The sequence below is a fragment of the Pseudorca crassidens genome, chromosome 20 (assembly GCF_039906515.1).
Source record: "Pseudorca crassidens isolate mPseCra1 chromosome 20, mPseCra1.hap1, whole genome shotgun sequence".
NCBI classification, from domain to species: Eukaryota; Metazoa; Chordata; class Mammalia; order Artiodactyla; family Delphinidae; genus Pseudorca; species Pseudorca crassidens.
Window position 1 is genome coordinate 16232328 of NC_090315.1, and position 19571 is coordinate 16251898.

Below are 19571 nucleotides of genomic sequence, written 5' to 3' on the forward strand. Positions count from 1 at the left end.
GATACAAACTGACTATAGGAATTGGCTACTGGTACAAAAACTTCTCATTCACTTTTGGCAAAAACCCACGATTATTCACCAAGACCTTCACACTTAAGTTCTCTATGATACACAACTATTAAAAGTCTTCGGGCTTCCCTGGTGGCGCAGTGGTTGAGAATCTGCCTGCTAATGCAGGGGACACAGGTTCGTGCCCTGGTCTGGGAGGATCCCACATGCCACGGAGCAACTAGGCCCGTGAGCCAAAACTACTGAGCCTGCGCATCTGGAGCCTGTGCTCCACAACAAGAGAGGCCGCAATAGTGAGAGGCCCGCGCACCGCGATGAAGAGTGGCCCCCGCTTGCCACAACTAGAGAAAGCCCTCGCACAGAAACGAAGACTCAACACAGCAAAAATAAATAAATTAATTAATAAAACTCCTACCCCCAACATCTTCTTTTAAAAAAAGAAAAAGTCTTGTAAGGCAGGATAGTTTTTGCCATATTCCTCCTTGACAGATCATTATCTCCACAATAAAGACCCTCAACTTTCTCTTCAAGATATGTGTTTCTGCCAATCAGTGTTCTTAACAGAACACTGAGCATGATGGAGAAGCTCAACAATCTGAAAGTGAATATTTGTTTACAGTGATGTTATATTTTTATGGGGGTTAAACTCAAAAGTCAGGAACAGAATAAAAAATTGGTTATAGTCTAAATTATACTATAAAATATCTTAAATGGTTCACAAGGCATATAACATGGATTGATTACCTAACACTGAGGAATAATGTATATATATGTGTGTTAATAATACACCATTAATACACATATATAAAGTCCATATACAAAATACAATTTCATGGTTCATATTCACATGAAATAGTAACACATATATTAATTTATGTAACATGTACCTTATAGTAAATATGTATATGATTGTTGAGAAATAGGATATTCATGTGGTCCTAAGTTATCAGCCCTCAGGTTACTCACTAGTTAGAGAGGAAAAAATATAACTTTACAATTAAGATATCTGGCCATTACCACCTTAACCAAATGATCAAATTTAGCATCACCAATAGTGACATGACCTGACTTCATGTTTCTCCTGATGTGATACAACAAGAGGACACAACACTGTCTACGTAGTATCCTTACCAAATATGTTTAACCTGGATTTTACCATGAGGAAATAACCAGATAAACCTAGAATGTAAGACATTCTGCAGAATAACTAAGCTAGAATCTTTTTTCTTTTTTAGTTTTTTGGTGACGCCGCGCAGCATGTGGGATCTTAGTTCCCCAACCAGGGATCGAACCCGCGCCCCTTGCATTGGAAGTGCAGAGTCTTAAAAACGGGACCTCCAGGGAAGTCCCTTTTTAAAAAAAAAATCAATGTTTAAAGAAAACAAAAAGGTGGAGGGACTGTTCTAGATTAAAAGAGACTAAAGAGACATAACCTCAAATATAATGCATAAACTTTGTGTCCTGATTAAAGAAAAACCTATACAAGACATTTTGGGGACATTTGGGGGAAATTGCAAGTGAATTGTGGAATTATTAACTTCCTTGGCTCTGATCATGGTGTTGTGGTTAGAGATACATGGGATGTGCTACTGTGTTTCCTGATGTGAGTGTGAGTGGTTTTTGTGGTATGTTTTTTGTGGTACCAAAACAATTGAGTGTTTTTTGCGGTATGTGGTGGTATATGTGTGAGACACTGTGTTTAGTGGTGTGTGGTAAGAAAATGTCCTTGTTTTTAAGATACGTGCTGACATATTTAGTAGTGAAGCATCATGATACTTGAATTTATTTTCAAATGGGAAATAAAGTTTATCAAAACTGGCAAGTTGTTAACAACTGATGAATCCAGGGGATAGGCATGTATAAGAGTACTTTGTACTATTCTTTGAGTGCTTCCGGAGATTTGAAAATTTTCAAAATAAAAAATTGAAGAAAATGTGCCTGTTGAGTGATTCCGCTCTACCGTATGAGAGAAATAAATGTGGGAGGGCACTGAGATGCTTAAGGATGTACCCAAAGACCCCACTGGAACAGGAGAACTAGGGAGCCAGTTCCCCAATTTATTTCCATAAAAGAAGTTTCTGGAGAAGGATTGCAGAATATCCTGGTTGGGCCAAGGGGTGGGGGTGAGGTGAAGTATCTCAGGAAGTAAGGCAGAAGGACTTGGCTTTCTGATGAATTGATAGGTCATTCCATTCCTCCTCCTGCTCTGAAGGAAGATTTACTCATCCAGACAGAGGTTAGAAGACTGAAATTGATCTTACGGGCTAAAATCAAGGTGTTGGCAGAGCAACATTCCTCCTAAAGGCTCTAGGGGAGCTTTTAAAATTTATTTTATTTTATTTTATTTTTTGTCTGCAGAGCTTGCGGGATCTTAGTTCCCCAACCAGAGATCAAACCCGCGGGCCCCTACAGTGGAAGCGCAGAGTCTTAACCACTGGACCGCAAGAAAAGTCCAAAGGGGAGCATATTTTCTCTTGCCTTTTCCAGCTTCTAGAATCACCTGTACTCCTGGTTCATGGCCCCTTACTCCCTCTTCAGAGCACATCATTCTAACCTCCCCTTCTTTCCTCACTTCTCCTTTCTGACTCTGACCCTCCTGCCTTCCTCTTATAAAGAACCGTATGATTACTTTGGGGCTACTCAGATGATCCAGGATAATCTTCTTATTTCAAAAGATCCTTAATTTTTTTTTTTTTTTTTTTTTTGCGGTATGCGGGCCTCTCACTGCTGTGGCCTCTCCCGTTGCGGAGCACAGGCTCCGGATGCGCAGGCTCAGCGGCCATGGCTCACGGGCCCAGCCATTACGTGGCATGTGGGATCCTCCCGGACCGAGGGATGAACCGTGTCCCCTGCATCGGCAGGTGGACTCTCAACCACTGCGCCACCAGGGAAGCCCCAAAAGATACTTAATTTAAGCATATCTGCAGTCTCTTTTGCTATGTAATATAACATAGTCATTCACAGGTTCTGAAGCTTAGGACTTAGACATATTATGGGAGAAGGGGCATTAGTCTGTCTACCACATTATCTTATTGGCATCATTTGATATATATATATATGTATATATATATATATATACTTTTTTCTCCTTTAATTTGTTCATGCAATACGTTTTGTCATTTTGTTGTTCTTTCAACATTAGCAAATTTTTTGACAAAATTAATTGTACAAATTTTATACTACATTATTGAAATCAGCCTTTTATTTGGAATTTTTGCATCTATAATCACAAATGTTAAAGTAATTAAAGAAGGAGGCTATTAGACTGAGGTGACTCTAATGCCTTGGTAGCTTATGTAAGCAAACCAAAACCTAACCCAGAGTCAGTGCACTCGAATCAGAGAAAATAAACCTTAGGGACAACCAATCACAAACAGCCAACTCAGCTTTCCCAAATAAAATGACTGCTTAAGGTATAGCCAATCAAATAACTTCCTTGCTTTGCTTTGGGGTCTTCTCTATAAAAACCTCTCCACTAGCAAATAGGATATTTGTTGAGTGCTCCTAACCACTTTTGACTTGATGCTGCCTGATTCAAATTGATGTATGCACAAGTAAACTTAAAAAATTCTGTGTCTCAGTTTATCTTTTAACACAAATGAAACTGATTAATAACTTTTCTTTTGGCCTGTCGTTATCAGGTTTTATGCTAGTTAAACAAAGTTAATTAGAGAGCATTCCTTCTTTTCCTAGGATCTGAATAAACTGAACAATCGTTATTAGTTCAAAAATTAGCTAAAACTCAATTATAACCATCTGGTACCTTTTTAATAGTACATATTTTAAGATATATTTAAATTTCATTATAGCTAGTGTTCTGTTCAGGTTTTCTACTTCTTAGTAGAAATTAGTAATTTAAATTTTACTAGAAAATCTACAGTTACCTCTACTGTGGTTATAAAGTTGCACATAGCCTCAAAATTATTTTAAACATTATGTCTATGGTTTAAACTTCCACACTTCTAATGTTTTTGTTTTGATTTAATTTTTTGTTTTGTTTTGTTATTGTTTATCGATATTGTGTTTCATTTATCTTTTAGAACCAAGTTGTGAATTTTAAAAGTCCAGCCCACTTTTTTGTTTTCTAGTTCATCATTTTCAGAATCTATACTGATAGAAGAAATTTTCATATATTGAGGTATGGGGAAATCATTCTGGTTTATACATAATTTGGCCTGAACTTTATGTTCCTGGAACAGCCTTGTGTCCTGTTTATCATACATTACACATCTGCTTTAACCTTTAAAGAAAAAAAAGCATGATCCAGAAGTAAAGAATGTCCACTTTGAAGATAAGGATAAAATGCCTCCCTTCCTATAAGCCCATACCAGTTCTCCTTTAAAGATAATGTTCCTTTCCCAGACGCCAAGCCTATACTGACTCACTGTGTACGTGCTAATCTGTCTCTTGAAAGCTTGAAGGAAAGTACCCATGTCATGTTTGATGTACGTTCTTTGTTCTGACAAGATACAAAACTATGCTGAAAGCCATGCTTCTCTGGAGCAGCTTCTCAGAACTACTGAGAGGCTATATCCCCTACTATAGTCCTCAGCACAGCTGGAATAAAACTCTCTTCTATTCCTTATTGTAGATGGTTTATTGATTATTTGCATCCACAATAGTTATTCATTTTATATTTGACAAAATTTAATAAGTAATGTTTTATAAGAAGGACATGAAAATGGCCAAAATATAAAGTGATACTCTTTGTGTGTGTGTGTGTGTGTGTGTGTGTCTGTGTGTGTGTGTGTCTGTGTGTGTCTGTGTGGTACGTGGGCCTCTCACTGCTGCTGCTTCTCCCATTGCGGAGCACAGGCTCCGGACGCGCAGGCCCAGCAGCCATGGCTCACGGGCCCAGCCGCTCCGCGGCACGTGGTATCCTCCTGGACCCGGAACCCGTGTCCCCTGCATCGGCAGGCGGACTCTCAACCACTGCGCCTCCAGGGAAGCCCAAGGTGATACTCTTAAAGTAAAAAGAAAAAAACTCACACATCCTAGAAATTAACTACGGTTAACAAATGTTAGTGTGACTTTCCAGCGATCTTATTACCTGTGTCTTTTAATCTATATTTATGTACTTATAAAATGTTTGAAAACAGTATTACATAGTATACAGAGCTTAGTATTGGTATTCCATTCCGGACTCAGGGTTGTCCTTCCTGAACCTCCCCGGGCCCTTCTCAGACTCCCCCCCCGAACTCTACTGCTTCCCTTCAGACTCTCCCCGCCATGTCCCCAACGCGCTAGGCTGGTACTACATTTCCCAGACGCCTTCAGGGTGGGCCCAGCCCCTATCGGGCGTCCCTGGGGCCCCGCCCAAATCGTGCTGAAAAGCCGGGACTGCAGGCTGCAGCGTTCCAGCGTTCCGGAGTGAGGACTGCACTTCCCGGCGGCGCCCTGGACCTGGGAATGAATTCTCAGCGGAAACTTGAGCACCCCCTTTCCCCGCCTGTGGGCTACATTTCCCAGAAGTCTCCACGGGCCACAACCCTTTCTTACCCCTCCGCAGCCACCTATTGCTACCTCGACCTGTGAGTTCGCCCAGGTTCTTGGAGGATGTTCGCGTGCGGCTGGGCGGTCAGGACTGGGCTTCATTGAAGCTTGGAACACGACGCGACTTGGGGCGGAGAAGACTTGTGCCGGTTCAGGCTCTATTTGGATTTTTTTCCCTCTCTGGACTACATTTTCCCGAGGGCTCCGCGGTGTATGCGGATTCCGGCCGAAGTTCGCTGGCCGGTGTGAGTTGCCGGGAGTTCGGACGCAAAGGATCGGGGCATTCCAGGTTGCCTCGCTCACTGGTTTGGGGCGGATTCAATCAGACTGGAGTGAGAGGACCCCGGAGAAGTGGACGGTGAGGAGGCTCGGGGCAGGGCTGGGGTCCTTCGGGAGTTTTAAATATGGGTGGCTGTCGGGCATGTCCAAGCTGCGTGCACGCGCTTGGAAAATAAAGGACGACAGGGAGGGTGGTGCTCTCCAGGCCGCTTGTCCACACTCGGGGGTGGGAGGTATGGGCCGCGCGCCATCACGGGAGGGTGTGGCTTCAGGCTGGCGCGGGGGCGGGCTGGGGATGTCTGGAGGTCAGGGGTCCCGTAGCTGTGTGGCCTCCTGCCTGGGGAAAGTCCGTGAGATACTCCCTGGTGTTGGTTTGTGCGCCAGACGACCGGTGCTCGGCAACCAGTGCCTCGCGGTGCTGTGGTGGGTACTCTATCAAAGCGGGACTCCCTGTGGCTCGGTGTGCGCGCGCCCAATGTGGCCACGTCGCAGACTCTGCCCTTTGGAGCTGGGAATGGCGCCTTCTTTGTACATTTTTGGTGGGCGCTGAGTGGGTTGCGCGGGTGGGTGTGTTCCGGGCGTCTACCTCAGGCCGGGACTGCGCTCCCATTGCACTCTCCAGCCCAAGAAGTGGCACAGCTGCAGCCGCTCGCTCTCCAGCGCAGTGAATGGCGCTTCTGGGGCTGTTTATGGTGGTGTCGGGGGGTTTCTAGAGCTTTGGGCTGGGACGCCCTCCGACTTCCACTTCTCTGTTCTTTCACCGTGTGGCCACCAAGGCCCAGGCGGGTGCCCCCAGCCTAAAGGACAGGAATGTGGGATTCTTTAACAGGTGAATCCAATTAGGATGTTTCTTGGAGCCACAGATCTGGGCTCAGTGTACGATACTGGGGTCTGAAAATACCCAAAGTCAGGTTCTTATGGAGGAAAGAGGCCACAGTCTGGGAGTCTTTCCCAAGACTCCCATCAGGGCGCCTAAGGTCGCCTGCTCTTCTTTTTGAAGATGAGAGAGGGTGGTGGGGTTGCAGGCTTCTTTGGTTTTGGGCTCCCTCTCAGTGCCTGGGGTGGGGTAGGGATTTGTTCTGACTCGGCCTCCTCTGGGCTCCAGGAAGGACCTGCTGTCTCTTAGTTTCTTAACCATTTTCTACCTTTTTCCTTCTCTAAGAATCCAGAAGAGGAGGAGAAAAGAGCTGCTGTTCATCAAAAGTCATGGCGAAGGTAAGTTGTATTTGCAATTTTCTTCTTGGAAAGGGCTTCTCTGTTTTCAGGACACTATCCTGTTTCAGGATTCTAGCCAAGAGATTTACAGTAGTGATTTGGAGAAAGGGGAAGAGATGGTTTCCTCCTAAACAAGCCAGGAACCTAAACCTGGGCTGTCTGCCTTGCATACATTGTCTTATCTGATCTGAATTTTCCATTTCCCTGGATTTTGTTCAGTGCTATAACAGTCTTGACAGGATGTGCCTCCGTGATTTGGCAGGGAAGTTGAAGAACAGAATAAGTTTAGTTAAGTCTCACTAATTTCTTTGTTGTCCCCTCCAGAGTCACATGCAGTAGCCTATTTGCTTCCAGATTTCTAACAGCCTGGAATGCCTGCCTGCCCCTTTCAGATTTAGATATCCCCTCCTCCAAATAGAGATAACCTAATTGCTCTCTTTCTAACGATTAAAGTTATATAGGAGTTTTGCAAAAATTTCAAAATTTGAGTAAGTTATTAAAGTTTATGGCCCATGGTCCCACCACCTAGAGGTTAATCACTATTAATGTTTTTAAATTATTTTGTCTGCACGTATGTGTGGGTATGTAATTTTGTTCACAGAATGGGATAATATTACTAATAGAAGCAACTAACTTATTGGGTGTTTACTTTGAGCCACTTGTAGTTTGAAGCTCTTGATATGTGTTATCTTGTTGAATCCACATAACAACCCAATGAGTCAGTTATGACTGTTTTTCATTAATTCAGTGATGCTTTTTTCCCCCACATTTTAACTTCTCTGAAATCAGGATGGGTTTGTCAATTCCCTTTAAGTTATAGTTTCATTGATTGCATTTTTTTTCTTTCATGGTATATAAAGTAATGGTGGCTTTACAGTCAGTGGCATCTCAGATTTTATGAAATATATTATTATTCTAAGTTGACAGATGAGAAAATAGATTCTGTTAAGTCACTTGGTCCAAAATTACAGTTAATAAATGGTACAGTTGGGATTTCTAAATTGCCTACTGATTTCTTTTGCCCATTTGTCAGTTTATACGTTAAGCATATTTTCTCTTTGTCATTTACGGGTTGTTTTAGAAATATTTTTTCACGGTTAATGTATCTTTTGTGTGTTTTTAAGATTCAGAGTTTTCAAAAAATGTTCTCTTTATGTCATGCCAGAAGGTCTTCTCTACAAAAATAGAAAGTCACTCATTTTTCTAAAGTACTTTTGTCTAAACAATTTAATCCTTAAGGTATCTGGTTTGAGATATAACTAGAGAATGTTGGCTGTAAAATTTCTAGTTGATTTTAAAGAATGGCATGGTATTTGTAGTATGTGAGATTCGGAGTTTTTTTTTCCTGGATGTGTCTGAGTGAAGGTCTTCCTTTATTAATTCTGTCCACTTGCTTTTCAAGGATTCTTTTCACCCTAAAGACTAAAGAAATATTCTTTCTTTTCTGGATGAATCTGTTTCTTCCTTTCTCTTTGACTTTTCTGAATCCTGTGAGAACTTATTGAATTTGTCTTCCAATTTCCATTCTGGCCAGACCCTTCCTAAGATTCTCAGAAGAGGACTACATTCTCCCCATCAATTCTCAGCATATTTGGGTAAGGAAGAAAGTCTAGCTCCCCTTTGCCCTTCAACCTTCGACTGTCCATTTCTCCCTGTTTCCTCCTCTCCTCAGAGTGATCATTGTCCTTTCACTGTATTAATAAGAGGCTCTGCACGGCATAAAAGCGTAGAGTCTTACCCAATATCCACCATTTATTAGCTCTCAGACCATGGCTTCCTCATAACTTCTTCTGTATAATGTAGTCTACAGGGTTTGGGGAATATGGTGGTAATGGAAATTTACCTGAATGTGCGCTTACACCAGCAACCGGGAGGTCCCCAGCTCCTACTTCCTGATCTCCCCAACATTCAGTGTGGTGGCAGATCCCTTTGCATCTGTCCCTTTCCTGCTCCTTTTCGGTCTCGTGCCCTGTGACCTCACTCCACTATCTCTGTGCCAGATGAGACTTTTGTGGAAGTGGGTGATAACGTTGATTTAATCGTACTCCCTGGCTCTAGGTTATTCCTCAAAAATAAAGTAGTCCAGTTATGTCACTTCCTTTATTCAGTGAATCCCTGTTACTTTCAGGATAAAGCTCTAGCTCTTTCACATTCATTGTTTATTTACTAAAAAGCACATTCTATATTTACTAGAGCACCAATCCTAGTATTGGAGTAAAGTGGTGACTAAAGATGGTATGTTGAGTCCTGGCAGAGGTGACTGTCACCCAAGACCTTTCTGTTCTGATCCCCTTGGACTTCTTCAGCATCGCTTCTATCTACTCCTTGCCCAGAATCCCCCACCAGTTACCCCAGTGAACTGTCTGCTCCTCAGACACACAGGATTCAATTAGTCTCCCTCTCTACCTCCAACTTACCACGTTCACTCTGCTTGGAATGCTGCTTGGTCTGTTTTTGTTTGCTGGAGTTCTGTTCCTTTTCAGGGCCCCAGTTAATCTTCTACTTGTTACAGGAAATTCTCCACATACCTCTCAACCTAAGTAAGTCATTGTACCTCGTTTCCCATAGGAAGTTTCTTCTACTTGTAATCGGAGCTCATGTATCCTGCTTAAAATCCCTGACCTGTGAGGGAATTCCCTGGTGGTCCAGTGGTTAGGACTCCACACTTTCACTGCCCAGGGCACGGGTTCAATCCCTGCTCAGGGAACTAAGATCCCGCAACCCACGTGGCACGGCAAAAAAAAAAAAAAAAAATCCCTGACCTGTGAGAACCTCTAAAGGTCTCGCGAGCTGATACTTGTTTTCAGTCTCATTGCTCTGCTCCCTCTCTGACTTGACTTTAGCCTTTCTCAGAATGCCCAGTGCTATCTCTGGCCTCCATGGCACAAGAAGCACAAGAGGGGCGCTTATCCCTCACCACCACTTTCTCAGGGTTCTGTGAAGCCTACTTCACTTTCCTGATTATGCTTGCTGCCTCTGAGTGACTGCATTCCCCTGTGTTGCATCTGTTCTTGTCACACTGTATTGTAACTCTCGTTAAAAACTGCTTTTATTAAATATTGAATAGTAAAAAATGTTTATGGTGTGGTGAATGAGTGAACACCCATATTTAAGAAGTAGAGCATTAAGCATTGTTAAAAACCCCATGTGAGCTGTGAATCATCCCAATCCAATTCCCTTTTCTGCCCTTCAGAGGTAACTGTTATTCTGAATTTTATGTTTTTCTTTCCCTTGCTTTTCTTTACAGTTTTAATCATATGTGTTTATTGTCATTTTAAAATTTGATATAAATAAAATCAAACTGTTTGGAATCTTCTGCAACTTCATTACTTGTCTCTCAATGTATATTCATGAGATTCATTCACATTGTGAATTTATCCTACTGTATAGCCATCCACTGTATAAATATATATTTTTTCTTTCATATTACAGTCATTATTCCTGTGAACATCCTTGAATTTGTCTCTTGGTACCATGCACAAGAATTTCTCTAGTTATATAACTGGAAATGGAATTGTTGGGTCATAGGGTATGTGCATCTTTAATCTCACTAGACATTGCCCAGTTGTTCTAGTGTTTATACCCAGTAATAAATCCTGTTACTTCATATCCTCACCAAATACTTGGTACTGTCAGACTTCAATTTTTACCCATTTGGTAGGCATGAATTGCTATGTTATTCTGAATTTAAATGTGCGTATCTTGGTTTTAAATGAGGTTGAGCCCCCTTTCATGCTTTCTCTTCTCTGAAGTACCATTTCATCTCATTTTCTAATTTTTCTATTGAGTTTTATATTTCCAGTTTTTCGTTCCCTTTAATGCTTTGTAAGCATTCCTTAAATATTGTGGATTGTCAGTCATATGTGCTGTACATGCTTTCATTTTTTGTCTTGACTTCTAACCTTTAGATAGTAGAAATTCTCAATTTTAATGCCATCAAATTTAACACTGTTTTCCTTTACTAATTTATGTGTGTCTTGTTTAAGAAATCTCTTTTCTCCTAAGAGTAAAGATATTTTCCCATAATGTTTTCTATAAATGGTTTTGTTTTGCCTTTTGTGTTTAAGCTTTTAATTCACTTGGGGTTGATTTTTACCATGGTGTATGGCAAGGGTCCAATTTTACTTCTTCCATTTGGATAAATTCTCACAACCACCCTCAGGTTCAACAGCTTATTAGAAAGACCCACAGAACTCACTGAAAGCTATTAATTCATGGTCACATTTATTACAGGGAAAGGATACATTAAAATTAGCCAAGGGATCACTATATTGTACACCTGTAACATATAATATTGTACATCAACTATACTTCGATTAAAAAAAAACTTGCAGTCTTACTGGACAGATAGAACAACAACAGCAACAAAATTAGCCAAGGGAAAAGATGCGTAGGATAGAATCTGAGAGGGTTCCAAACTTGAAGTTTACCTTCCCAATATTGATATGTGACAACATGCAGGGAAGCTCACCTGAGCTCAGTGCCTAGAGTTTTTATTGACGCTTCATTGCATAGGCAAGATTGAATCATTTTCACGTGGTTAAATGCAATCTCCAGCATCTCCCTTCCCTACTTGCCTGGAAGTCAAGCTGCTATCACATAACCCAAAGCCCCAAGGTTCTGATTACATGGTTGGTCTTTCTTGCATGGCCAGCCCCTACCCTACATTGTTTCGTTAGCATAAACTAACATATGTGGTCTTGGGGGCCCACCATAAATAATAAAGACACTCCTGTCACTTGGGGAATTCCAAGTGTTTAGAGGTTGTCCTATTAGCTAGACAAAGGCAAGAATCTCTCTTTGGAGGCCAAATTTCTTACTCCACAATCATCCTTTCCTCTCTGTAATTCAGTGGCAATTCTGTCATAAATTAAGTTTATATATATATATATATATATATATATATACACACACACACACACACACACACACACACACACACACGCTTTGGTCTATTCTGTCCTTTCTAATCCACTGGTGTGTTTGTTTTTCCCAGCTGGCCTATTTGTCTATCCCTCCACCAAAACCACATTGTCTTAATTAAGACAGCTTGGTAATAATATTTGATATTTGGTAAGTCATGTTCCTCTACCATCATAGTCTTGTCCTCGAAGAGTGACTTAGCTGTTTCTGGCCTTTGGATTCTCCATATAAATTTTAGAGTTGGCTGATCAAGTTACATAGAGATCCAGTTGGGATATCAATTCGTACAACATTGAATCTTTGATCGTTTTGTGGAATGTTGACATTTTTACAGTATTGAGTTTTCCTCTCACTCTATGTGGTGTAACTCTGCTGATTTCAGTCTTGTATAATGGTTTCTAATAAAGGTTTTTAATTGGAGTCTTACATGCCTTTTGTTAATTTTATTCCTAGGTATTTTAATATTTTGTGTTTTTTGTGAATGGTATTAATTTTTAGACTAATTTTCTCATTGTTTCTTGTATACAGACATGAAATTGATTTTTAGATAATGATTTTATATCCATCCAACTTGCTGAACTCTCATTTATTGTAATATCTTGTAGGTTCTTTTGGATTTGGGGTCATCTAACTTAGATAATCATATCATTGATGAATAAGGACACTTTTTGTGTGTAAATAATTGTGTTATCTGTAAATATTGATGTTTTCCATTTTTCAGTCTTTATTTGGTGCTAATTCTTGTCTTATCACACTGGCTCCATCTCCCAGAACAGTATTGACTGGTGAGAATGTGGGCACATTTTCTTAGTCCCAGTTTTAGAGAGAATTCCTTTGATGTTTCACTTCTATTTATGATGCTTTCTCTTGGATTTTTGGTTTTTTTCAAGATGTCCTTTATCAGGTTAGAGACATTACTTTTTATTCCTCATTTGCTCTGAATTTTTAATCACGAATGAATATTGAATTCTTTGAAACACCTTTCTACATCTCTTGAGGTGATCTTATGGATTTTCTCTTTTAATTTGCTAATGTGCTTAGTAACTTTAATTGATTTCTAAAATCATTTATACTATGTTATACCAGGAGAAACCTAACTTGGCCATGATGTATTATTCTTTTTCATATTGCTGAATTCAGTTTGCTAATAATTTATTTAGAATTTTTACATCTGGGCTTCCCTGGTGGTGCAGTGGTTGGGAGTCCGCCTGCCGATGCAGGGGACACGGGTTCGTGCCCCGGTCCAGGAAGATCCCACATGCTGTGGAGCGGCTGGGCCCGTGAGCCATGGCCGCTGAGCCTGTGCGTCTGGAGCCTGTGCTCCACAACGGGAGAGGCCGCAACAGTGAGAGGCCCGCGTACCAAAAAAAAGAAAAAAAGAATTTTTACATCTGTAGCATGTGTAAGCTTGGCCTATAATTTCCATTTTTCATAAAATCTTTATGCAAGTTATGTTGTCAAGGTTACTCTAGTCCAAGAGTCAGCAAACTGTGGCCCTGGCCTGTAAGCCAAGAATGTTTTCTACATTTTTAAATGGTTAGAAAAAAAATTAAAAGAAGAATAATATTTTATGACATATGAAAATGGTATAATTTAGATTTCAGTCTCCATAAGTAAGGCTTTATTGGAACATAGCCGCACTCATTCATTCATGTAATGTCTACGGCTACTTCCATGCCCCTGTGAGAGTAGAGTAGTTACAAGAGACAGTAATGACCCACAGACTTTAAAATATTTACTTGGGATTCCCTGGTGGCGCACTGGTTAAGAATCTGTCTGCCAATGCAGGGGACATGGGTTTGAGCCCTGGTCCGGGAAGATCCCACTCGCTGCGGAGCAGCTAAGCCCGTGCACCACAATCCTGTGCTCTAGAGCCTGCGAGCCACAACTACTGAAGCCCGCGCACCTAGAGCTCGTGCTCCGCAACAAGAGAAGCCACCGCAATGAGAAGCCTGCGCGCAGCATCAAAGACCTAATGCAGCAAAAATAAATAAATAAGTAAAATTTTAAACATAAAATATTTACTTTCTGTCCCTTTATAGAAAAAGTTTGCTGACTTCTGGTCTAGCCTCATAAAATAATGTCATAGTGTTCCCTTCTTTTCTTTTTTCTTTTTCCCTTGGTTGGATGGGGGGAGGCTTTGAGTGCAGTGTTAATCATAATCTTCACTTCATGGCACATTGTTATTGGTCTGGGCAAGGTTGTTCACTTGTTCTGATTATTTACTTCTCTTCCATTCCATTTCCCACCCACCCCCCATAGGCAATCCTATTAAGGTGCATCTTTTTATTAGTATGTATTCATGAAAAATGTTTCTGTCTTGTCTTAAAGTCCAGTGTGGTCAGTTTTTCTGAATCTTCCAGATATGATTGAGATGATTATTATTTGAGTTGGGTGCATTTTTCTGTATGTGGCCAATAAATCAAGCTCACTAGTTTTATTATTTAAGTGTTCTCTATTTTTACTGACTTTTTATCTGTGTTATCTATCAGTTATTTTGAGAGGTATGTTAAATCTCCCATAATGATGAGGGTTTATCTGTCATAATTCTGTTCCTTTTTGTTTTGTGTGTATGTACTATATATATTTATTATTTGTTAGGTGTGTACACGTTATCTACTAGCCTTTTACTTCCAGTCTTTCTGGATGTTTATGTTTTGGATGTGTCTCTTATAAACAGCATATAACTGGGCTTTGGTTTTTGACCAACTGTATCTTTTAATGAGAGCATATAGTCTATACAGTAGTTGTAATTACTGACATAATTGAAAGTATCTTTGTTGACTTAGTTTGTGCTTTTTATTCTACCTTTTCTGTATTTTATTATCTCATTCCCTTTTCCCTTCTGTGAGTTTGAAAGTTATGAACTGTGTTTGTTTATTTATTGGTTACCTTAGACATTTTAACATACTTTTCTTACCAGTGTCTGAAACTAAAGAACATCTTTATGCTCTTGCTGAATAGTATAAGGAAGTAGATATTCCAGCTGATCAAGCAACTTATATTGTAGTCAGGTATTTTTCTTTCATTGTTTTTTTTTAGTCCATAAAACGTTTTTATTATTTTATATATTGAATGTTAGCTTAGTTTATCCACATTTTTGCCATTTTAAAGAACGGCACCATTCACCATTCTTACATCTCAAACCCTCTATCTGGGAACACTTTCCTTTAGTTGGAAGTACATACATTAATGAATTTCTGTTCTTTTGGCTTTTTGAAAATGTTTTTGTTTGTCCTCCCTTGTGAGAGAGAATTTTTATTCTGTCATCTCTGATTTACATTGTTGCTGTTGAATAGACATCTGTCAATCAGACTGTTATTCTTTTGTAGACAATGTCTTTAATATCAAATTACTTTTAACATAGTCTCTGTTTTTAATGCTCTTCAGTTTTTATATAATTGCCCTGGATTTCTTTTTATTTATTGTTTGAGACTCATTTGGCTTCTGAATAATGCTTTCTTTTGCCAGTTGTGAAAATTTCTTAGACATTATGTCTTCAATTACTACCTTTTTCAGTCCTTTCTCCTTTTTTCTTCTAGAACTCTAGTTAGATATCTGTTAAACCTTCTTGCTTTATCTTCTTAACCTCTTATACTTTCCCCCATTGTCTTTGATAGCATTCTGCGTAATTTCTTTTTAAATATTTCAGCCCAGTAATTTTTCTCTTCAGAGATATTTATTCTAGCCATTGTATGATTTAATTTTAGGTATTGTGTTTTTTATTCTAGAAGTTGTAAATTTTTTTCTTTTAAATCTACCTGTTATCTTTGTGGAGTTTTGTTTCTTAATACCTTACTCCCTTTTTAAAAATCATATACCTGCGTTATCTGCATAATATGTAAATTTTTGCAGGTGTGATATTTTCCCTCCAACATTTTATTATGGAAATTTTCAAATATAATGAAAGTTGAAACAGTTGATTTCCTGCCTCTTGGATCATGGAATTATGCCTCTTTGCATGTTTCATTTTTATTTAATTTTTTATTTAGGTGAAATTCACATAGCATACAATTAATCATTTTAAAGTGTACAGTTCAGTGGCATTTAGTTCATTCACGGTGTTGTGTTGTTTTATTATTTTTGACTCCTTGGTCATTTTCCTTGGAATTCTACCCATGGATTCTTGAGGTCTGGGTGAATGTTGTTCCTCTAGGACACATCTGGGCTTGCTTATTCCAGGAGCACCGCCAAACCAGAACCACATTAAAGTAGATTCATAGATGGTAGGTTTTTTAGATTCATTTTAGTAATAGGAATGTGAGCTGAGACCTGTGTGAGGGCTAATTTGTGGTTACAGTTCCTCAGGGGAGAATATTTTCCTTCTACCAGTAGCCAGAGTTCAAGTCAGGCAGTTTTCCTTGTAGCCCCTGAGAATGGGAGTGCTGCTTCTACTTTTTCCTTACTCTGAGTGCCTGGTCCTAGAGGTCCCAGGTCTTTGCAGTGCAGAACCAATACATTATGGACAGTTGGATTCCCTGGGATTCAGGGAAAGCAAAGGTTTGTTATTCTCCTTCAAGTCAAGAAAAAGAAAGAGACTCTGTGCGTGTGTGTGTGTACACACTGGGTTGCCAAAAGCAGGAAGATAGGAACAGAGGAGGAAAGAGGAAAATTCATTTTCAGTCCTTTGGGAACTCTGAGGTCAGTCTGGTGACTCAGGGCTGCTCTTGCTTCTTCTTCCTTTGCCTTTTTAAGCTTTCTTTTCTCTTAGATGAGCCCAGGATATAAATGATCTGGTTTTGCAACCCTAAAAGCCATTGTTTATATGAACTGATGTTTCTTCTCTCCTTCTTTGAAAGCATTTTTTATTCTGGAAGATTTCAGCAGTGGATTTCTTTTTCCTGAAACTGCCTGCCTCCCTGAGCCTTTCCAAGGGACTTGTTCCCCACTTCTTCCTATTCCAATGAGTGATGCTACCAAAGGCTGCTGTCCCATAAGTGTCTCTCTGTTCTCCAACAAATGTTTAGCTATTTATTCAGAAAACCCCTTAGCATTCCATAAGTGCTTATCCTTCCACCAGGAGTACTGATGGAATGGGGAAATCAACCCTTGCTGAAAATTTTGTACCTCCCTTGTTCGAGCTGTGCTTTGATGAAGTGGAGGTGATTCATTAAGTGAGATTCCATGTTGCAAACCTGGGTTTTCCAGATAAACAAGAAGGTAATTGACACTGATTTGTTGCATTCTCAGTATTTGCCCGTGTCTTTAGCTTTGAGATTTTTTTTGACTGGGAATATGATAGATTCAGTATATGAAGTTATGTGATATTCCAAGGAGTCCGTGGGTCCATTTTGAACTTGTGTGGCGTATACTCATCTTGGGTCACATCAATGTGAGTCTGGATCTTACTTCATCAGTCCTGGTAGTTCTGGACCAAGGGGAGTATAGTTAGGGACAACTTATTGTAACAGGAACAGTTTAACCAGATGCATAAATTATTGAGAAGTAACGACTCTTGTAACCGCAGGAGAACTTGTTTAAGCTAGTGCTGCAAAATGAGAACATTGAACACATAAGATGGGGCATCATACAGCCAATGAAAATTATGTCTATTTATAGTGACAAGTAAAACAGCTAGAATTGAATATGAGCCTGAGTTTTTAAGAAATTAATTCACATAAGTTATATCCAAATCCTATGTTCAGAGAGAGAGATTTTTAAAGATATCTATGAATTCTTCAGACTTTTTTTTTTTTTTTTTTTTCTGTTCGCGTGGCTTGTGGGATCTTAGTTCCCCTATTAGAGATTGAACCCAGGCCCTTGGCAGTGAGAGCGCTGAGTCCTAACCACTGGACAGCCAGGAAATTCCTGAATTCTTCAGACTTCTAAACAAATTTTTAAAATGAGAGAATGGAAGGAGATGGTCACAGTGTTATGTGCTGAACATAGCATGTGCTATGTACATGTACGTACAGCTTCATTTAATTGGAAGACACCAATTATCTGGACTCTATCCACCCAGGCCTGGGAATAAACAGTGGAAGAGGATAATGCCGAGAGGTTATATCTGTAGTAGCAAGCATGTTTAAGAATGATTTGTACAACACAAGGAATGTAACTAAAATTTTATAATAACTATAAATGGAATATAACTTTTAAAAATTGTGGATCACTGTTATATACGTGAAACATATAATTTGTACATCAACTGTATTTCAATTAAAAAAAAAAATGATGTGTGCACCAAGAACGTGTGCTGTGATCATCCTTGTTTCCACACTGACCTATCCATGTTTTCTTTATTTTTTTTTCCCTAATAGAAGTATAATCAATTTATTGATACAATGTTGTGTTAGTTTCAGGTGTACAGCAAAGTGATTCAGTTATACATATATTTTTTTCAGATACTTTTCCCTTATAGGTTATTATAAAATATTGAGTGTAGTTCTCTGTTCTATACAGTAGGTACTTATTGATTATCTGTGTTATGAAGCGTAGTGTATATATGTTAATCCCAAACTCCTAATTTATCTCTCCCCCACCCACCTTTCCCCTTTGGTAACCATAAGTTTGTATTCTATATCTGTGGGTCTATTTCTGTTTTGTATATAAGTTCATTTGTATCTTTTAAAAAAAATCTATTTATTTATTTTTATAAATTTATTTTATTTTTGGCTGTGTTGGGTCTTTCGTGCTGCATGCGGGCTTTTCCTACTTGCGGTGAGCGGGGGCTACTCTTTGTTGCAGTGCGCGGGCTTCTTATTGTGGTGGCTTCTCTTGTTGCAGAGCATGGGTTCTAGGCGTGCAGGCTTCAGTAGTTGCAGCATGTGGGCTCAGTAGTTGTGGCTCGCAGGCTCTAGAGTGCACGCTCAGTAGTTGTAGCACACGGGCTTAGTTGCTCCACGGCATGTGGGATCATCCCGGCCCAGGGTTTGAACCCGTGTCCCCTGCATTGGCAGGTGGATTCTTAACCACTGCGCCACCAGGGAAGCCTGTATCCTTTTTTTTTAGATTCCACATATAAGCAGTATCATATGATATTTGTCTTTCTCTGTCTGGCTTACTTCACTTAGTATGATAATCTCTAGGTCCATCCATATTGCTACAAATGGCATTATTTCATTCCTCTTTTATGGCTGCATAATAGTCCATTGTATAAATGTACCAAATCATTTTTATCCATTTATCTGTAGATGGACATTTAGGTTGCTTCCATGTCTTGGGTATTGTCAGTAGTGCTGCAGTGAACACTGGGGTGCATGTATCTTTTCGAATTATGGTTGTCTCTGGATATATGCCCAGGAGGGGCTTGCAGGATCATATGGTAGCTCTGTTTTTAGTTTTTTAAGGAACCTCCATGCTGTTTTCCATAGTGTCTGTATCAATTTACATTCCCACCAACAGTGTAGGAGGGTTCCCTTTTCTCCACACCCTATCCAGCATTTATTCTTTGTAGACTTTTTTTTTTTTCGGTACACGGGCCTCTCACTGTTGTGGCCTCTCCCGTTGCGGAACACAGGCTCCGGACGTGCAGGCTCAGCGGCCATCGCTCACGGGCCTAGCCACTCCACGGCATGTGGGATCTTCCCGGACCGGACCACGAACCTGTTTCCCCTGCATCGGCAGGCGGACTCTCAACCACTGCGCTACCAGGGAAGCCCTCTTTGTAGACTTTTTGATGATGGCCATTGTGACCGGTGTGAGGTGATCCC

The 19571-nt window shown here is 40.1% G+C and overlaps 1 protein-coding gene across 1 annotated transcript in view; it reads left to right on the forward strand.

Annotated features, from left to right (window-relative positions):
• The window catches only part of LOC137215513 (zinc finger protein 850-like), a 101493-nt gene that overhangs the window by 70556 nt on the left and 11366 nt on the right, over window positions 1–19571 (forward strand). The window contains exons 8-11 of the mRNA XM_067720796.1: window positions 5277–5540; window positions 5776–5860; window positions 6054–6204; window positions 6944–6996. Coding sequence (XP_067576897.1) covers window positions 5277–5540; window positions 5776–5860; window positions 6054–6204; window positions 6944–6996 — 553 coding nt within the window. The remainder of the gene's footprint in view (window positions 1–5276; window positions 5541–5775; window positions 5861–6053; window positions 6205–6943; window positions 6997–19571) is intronic.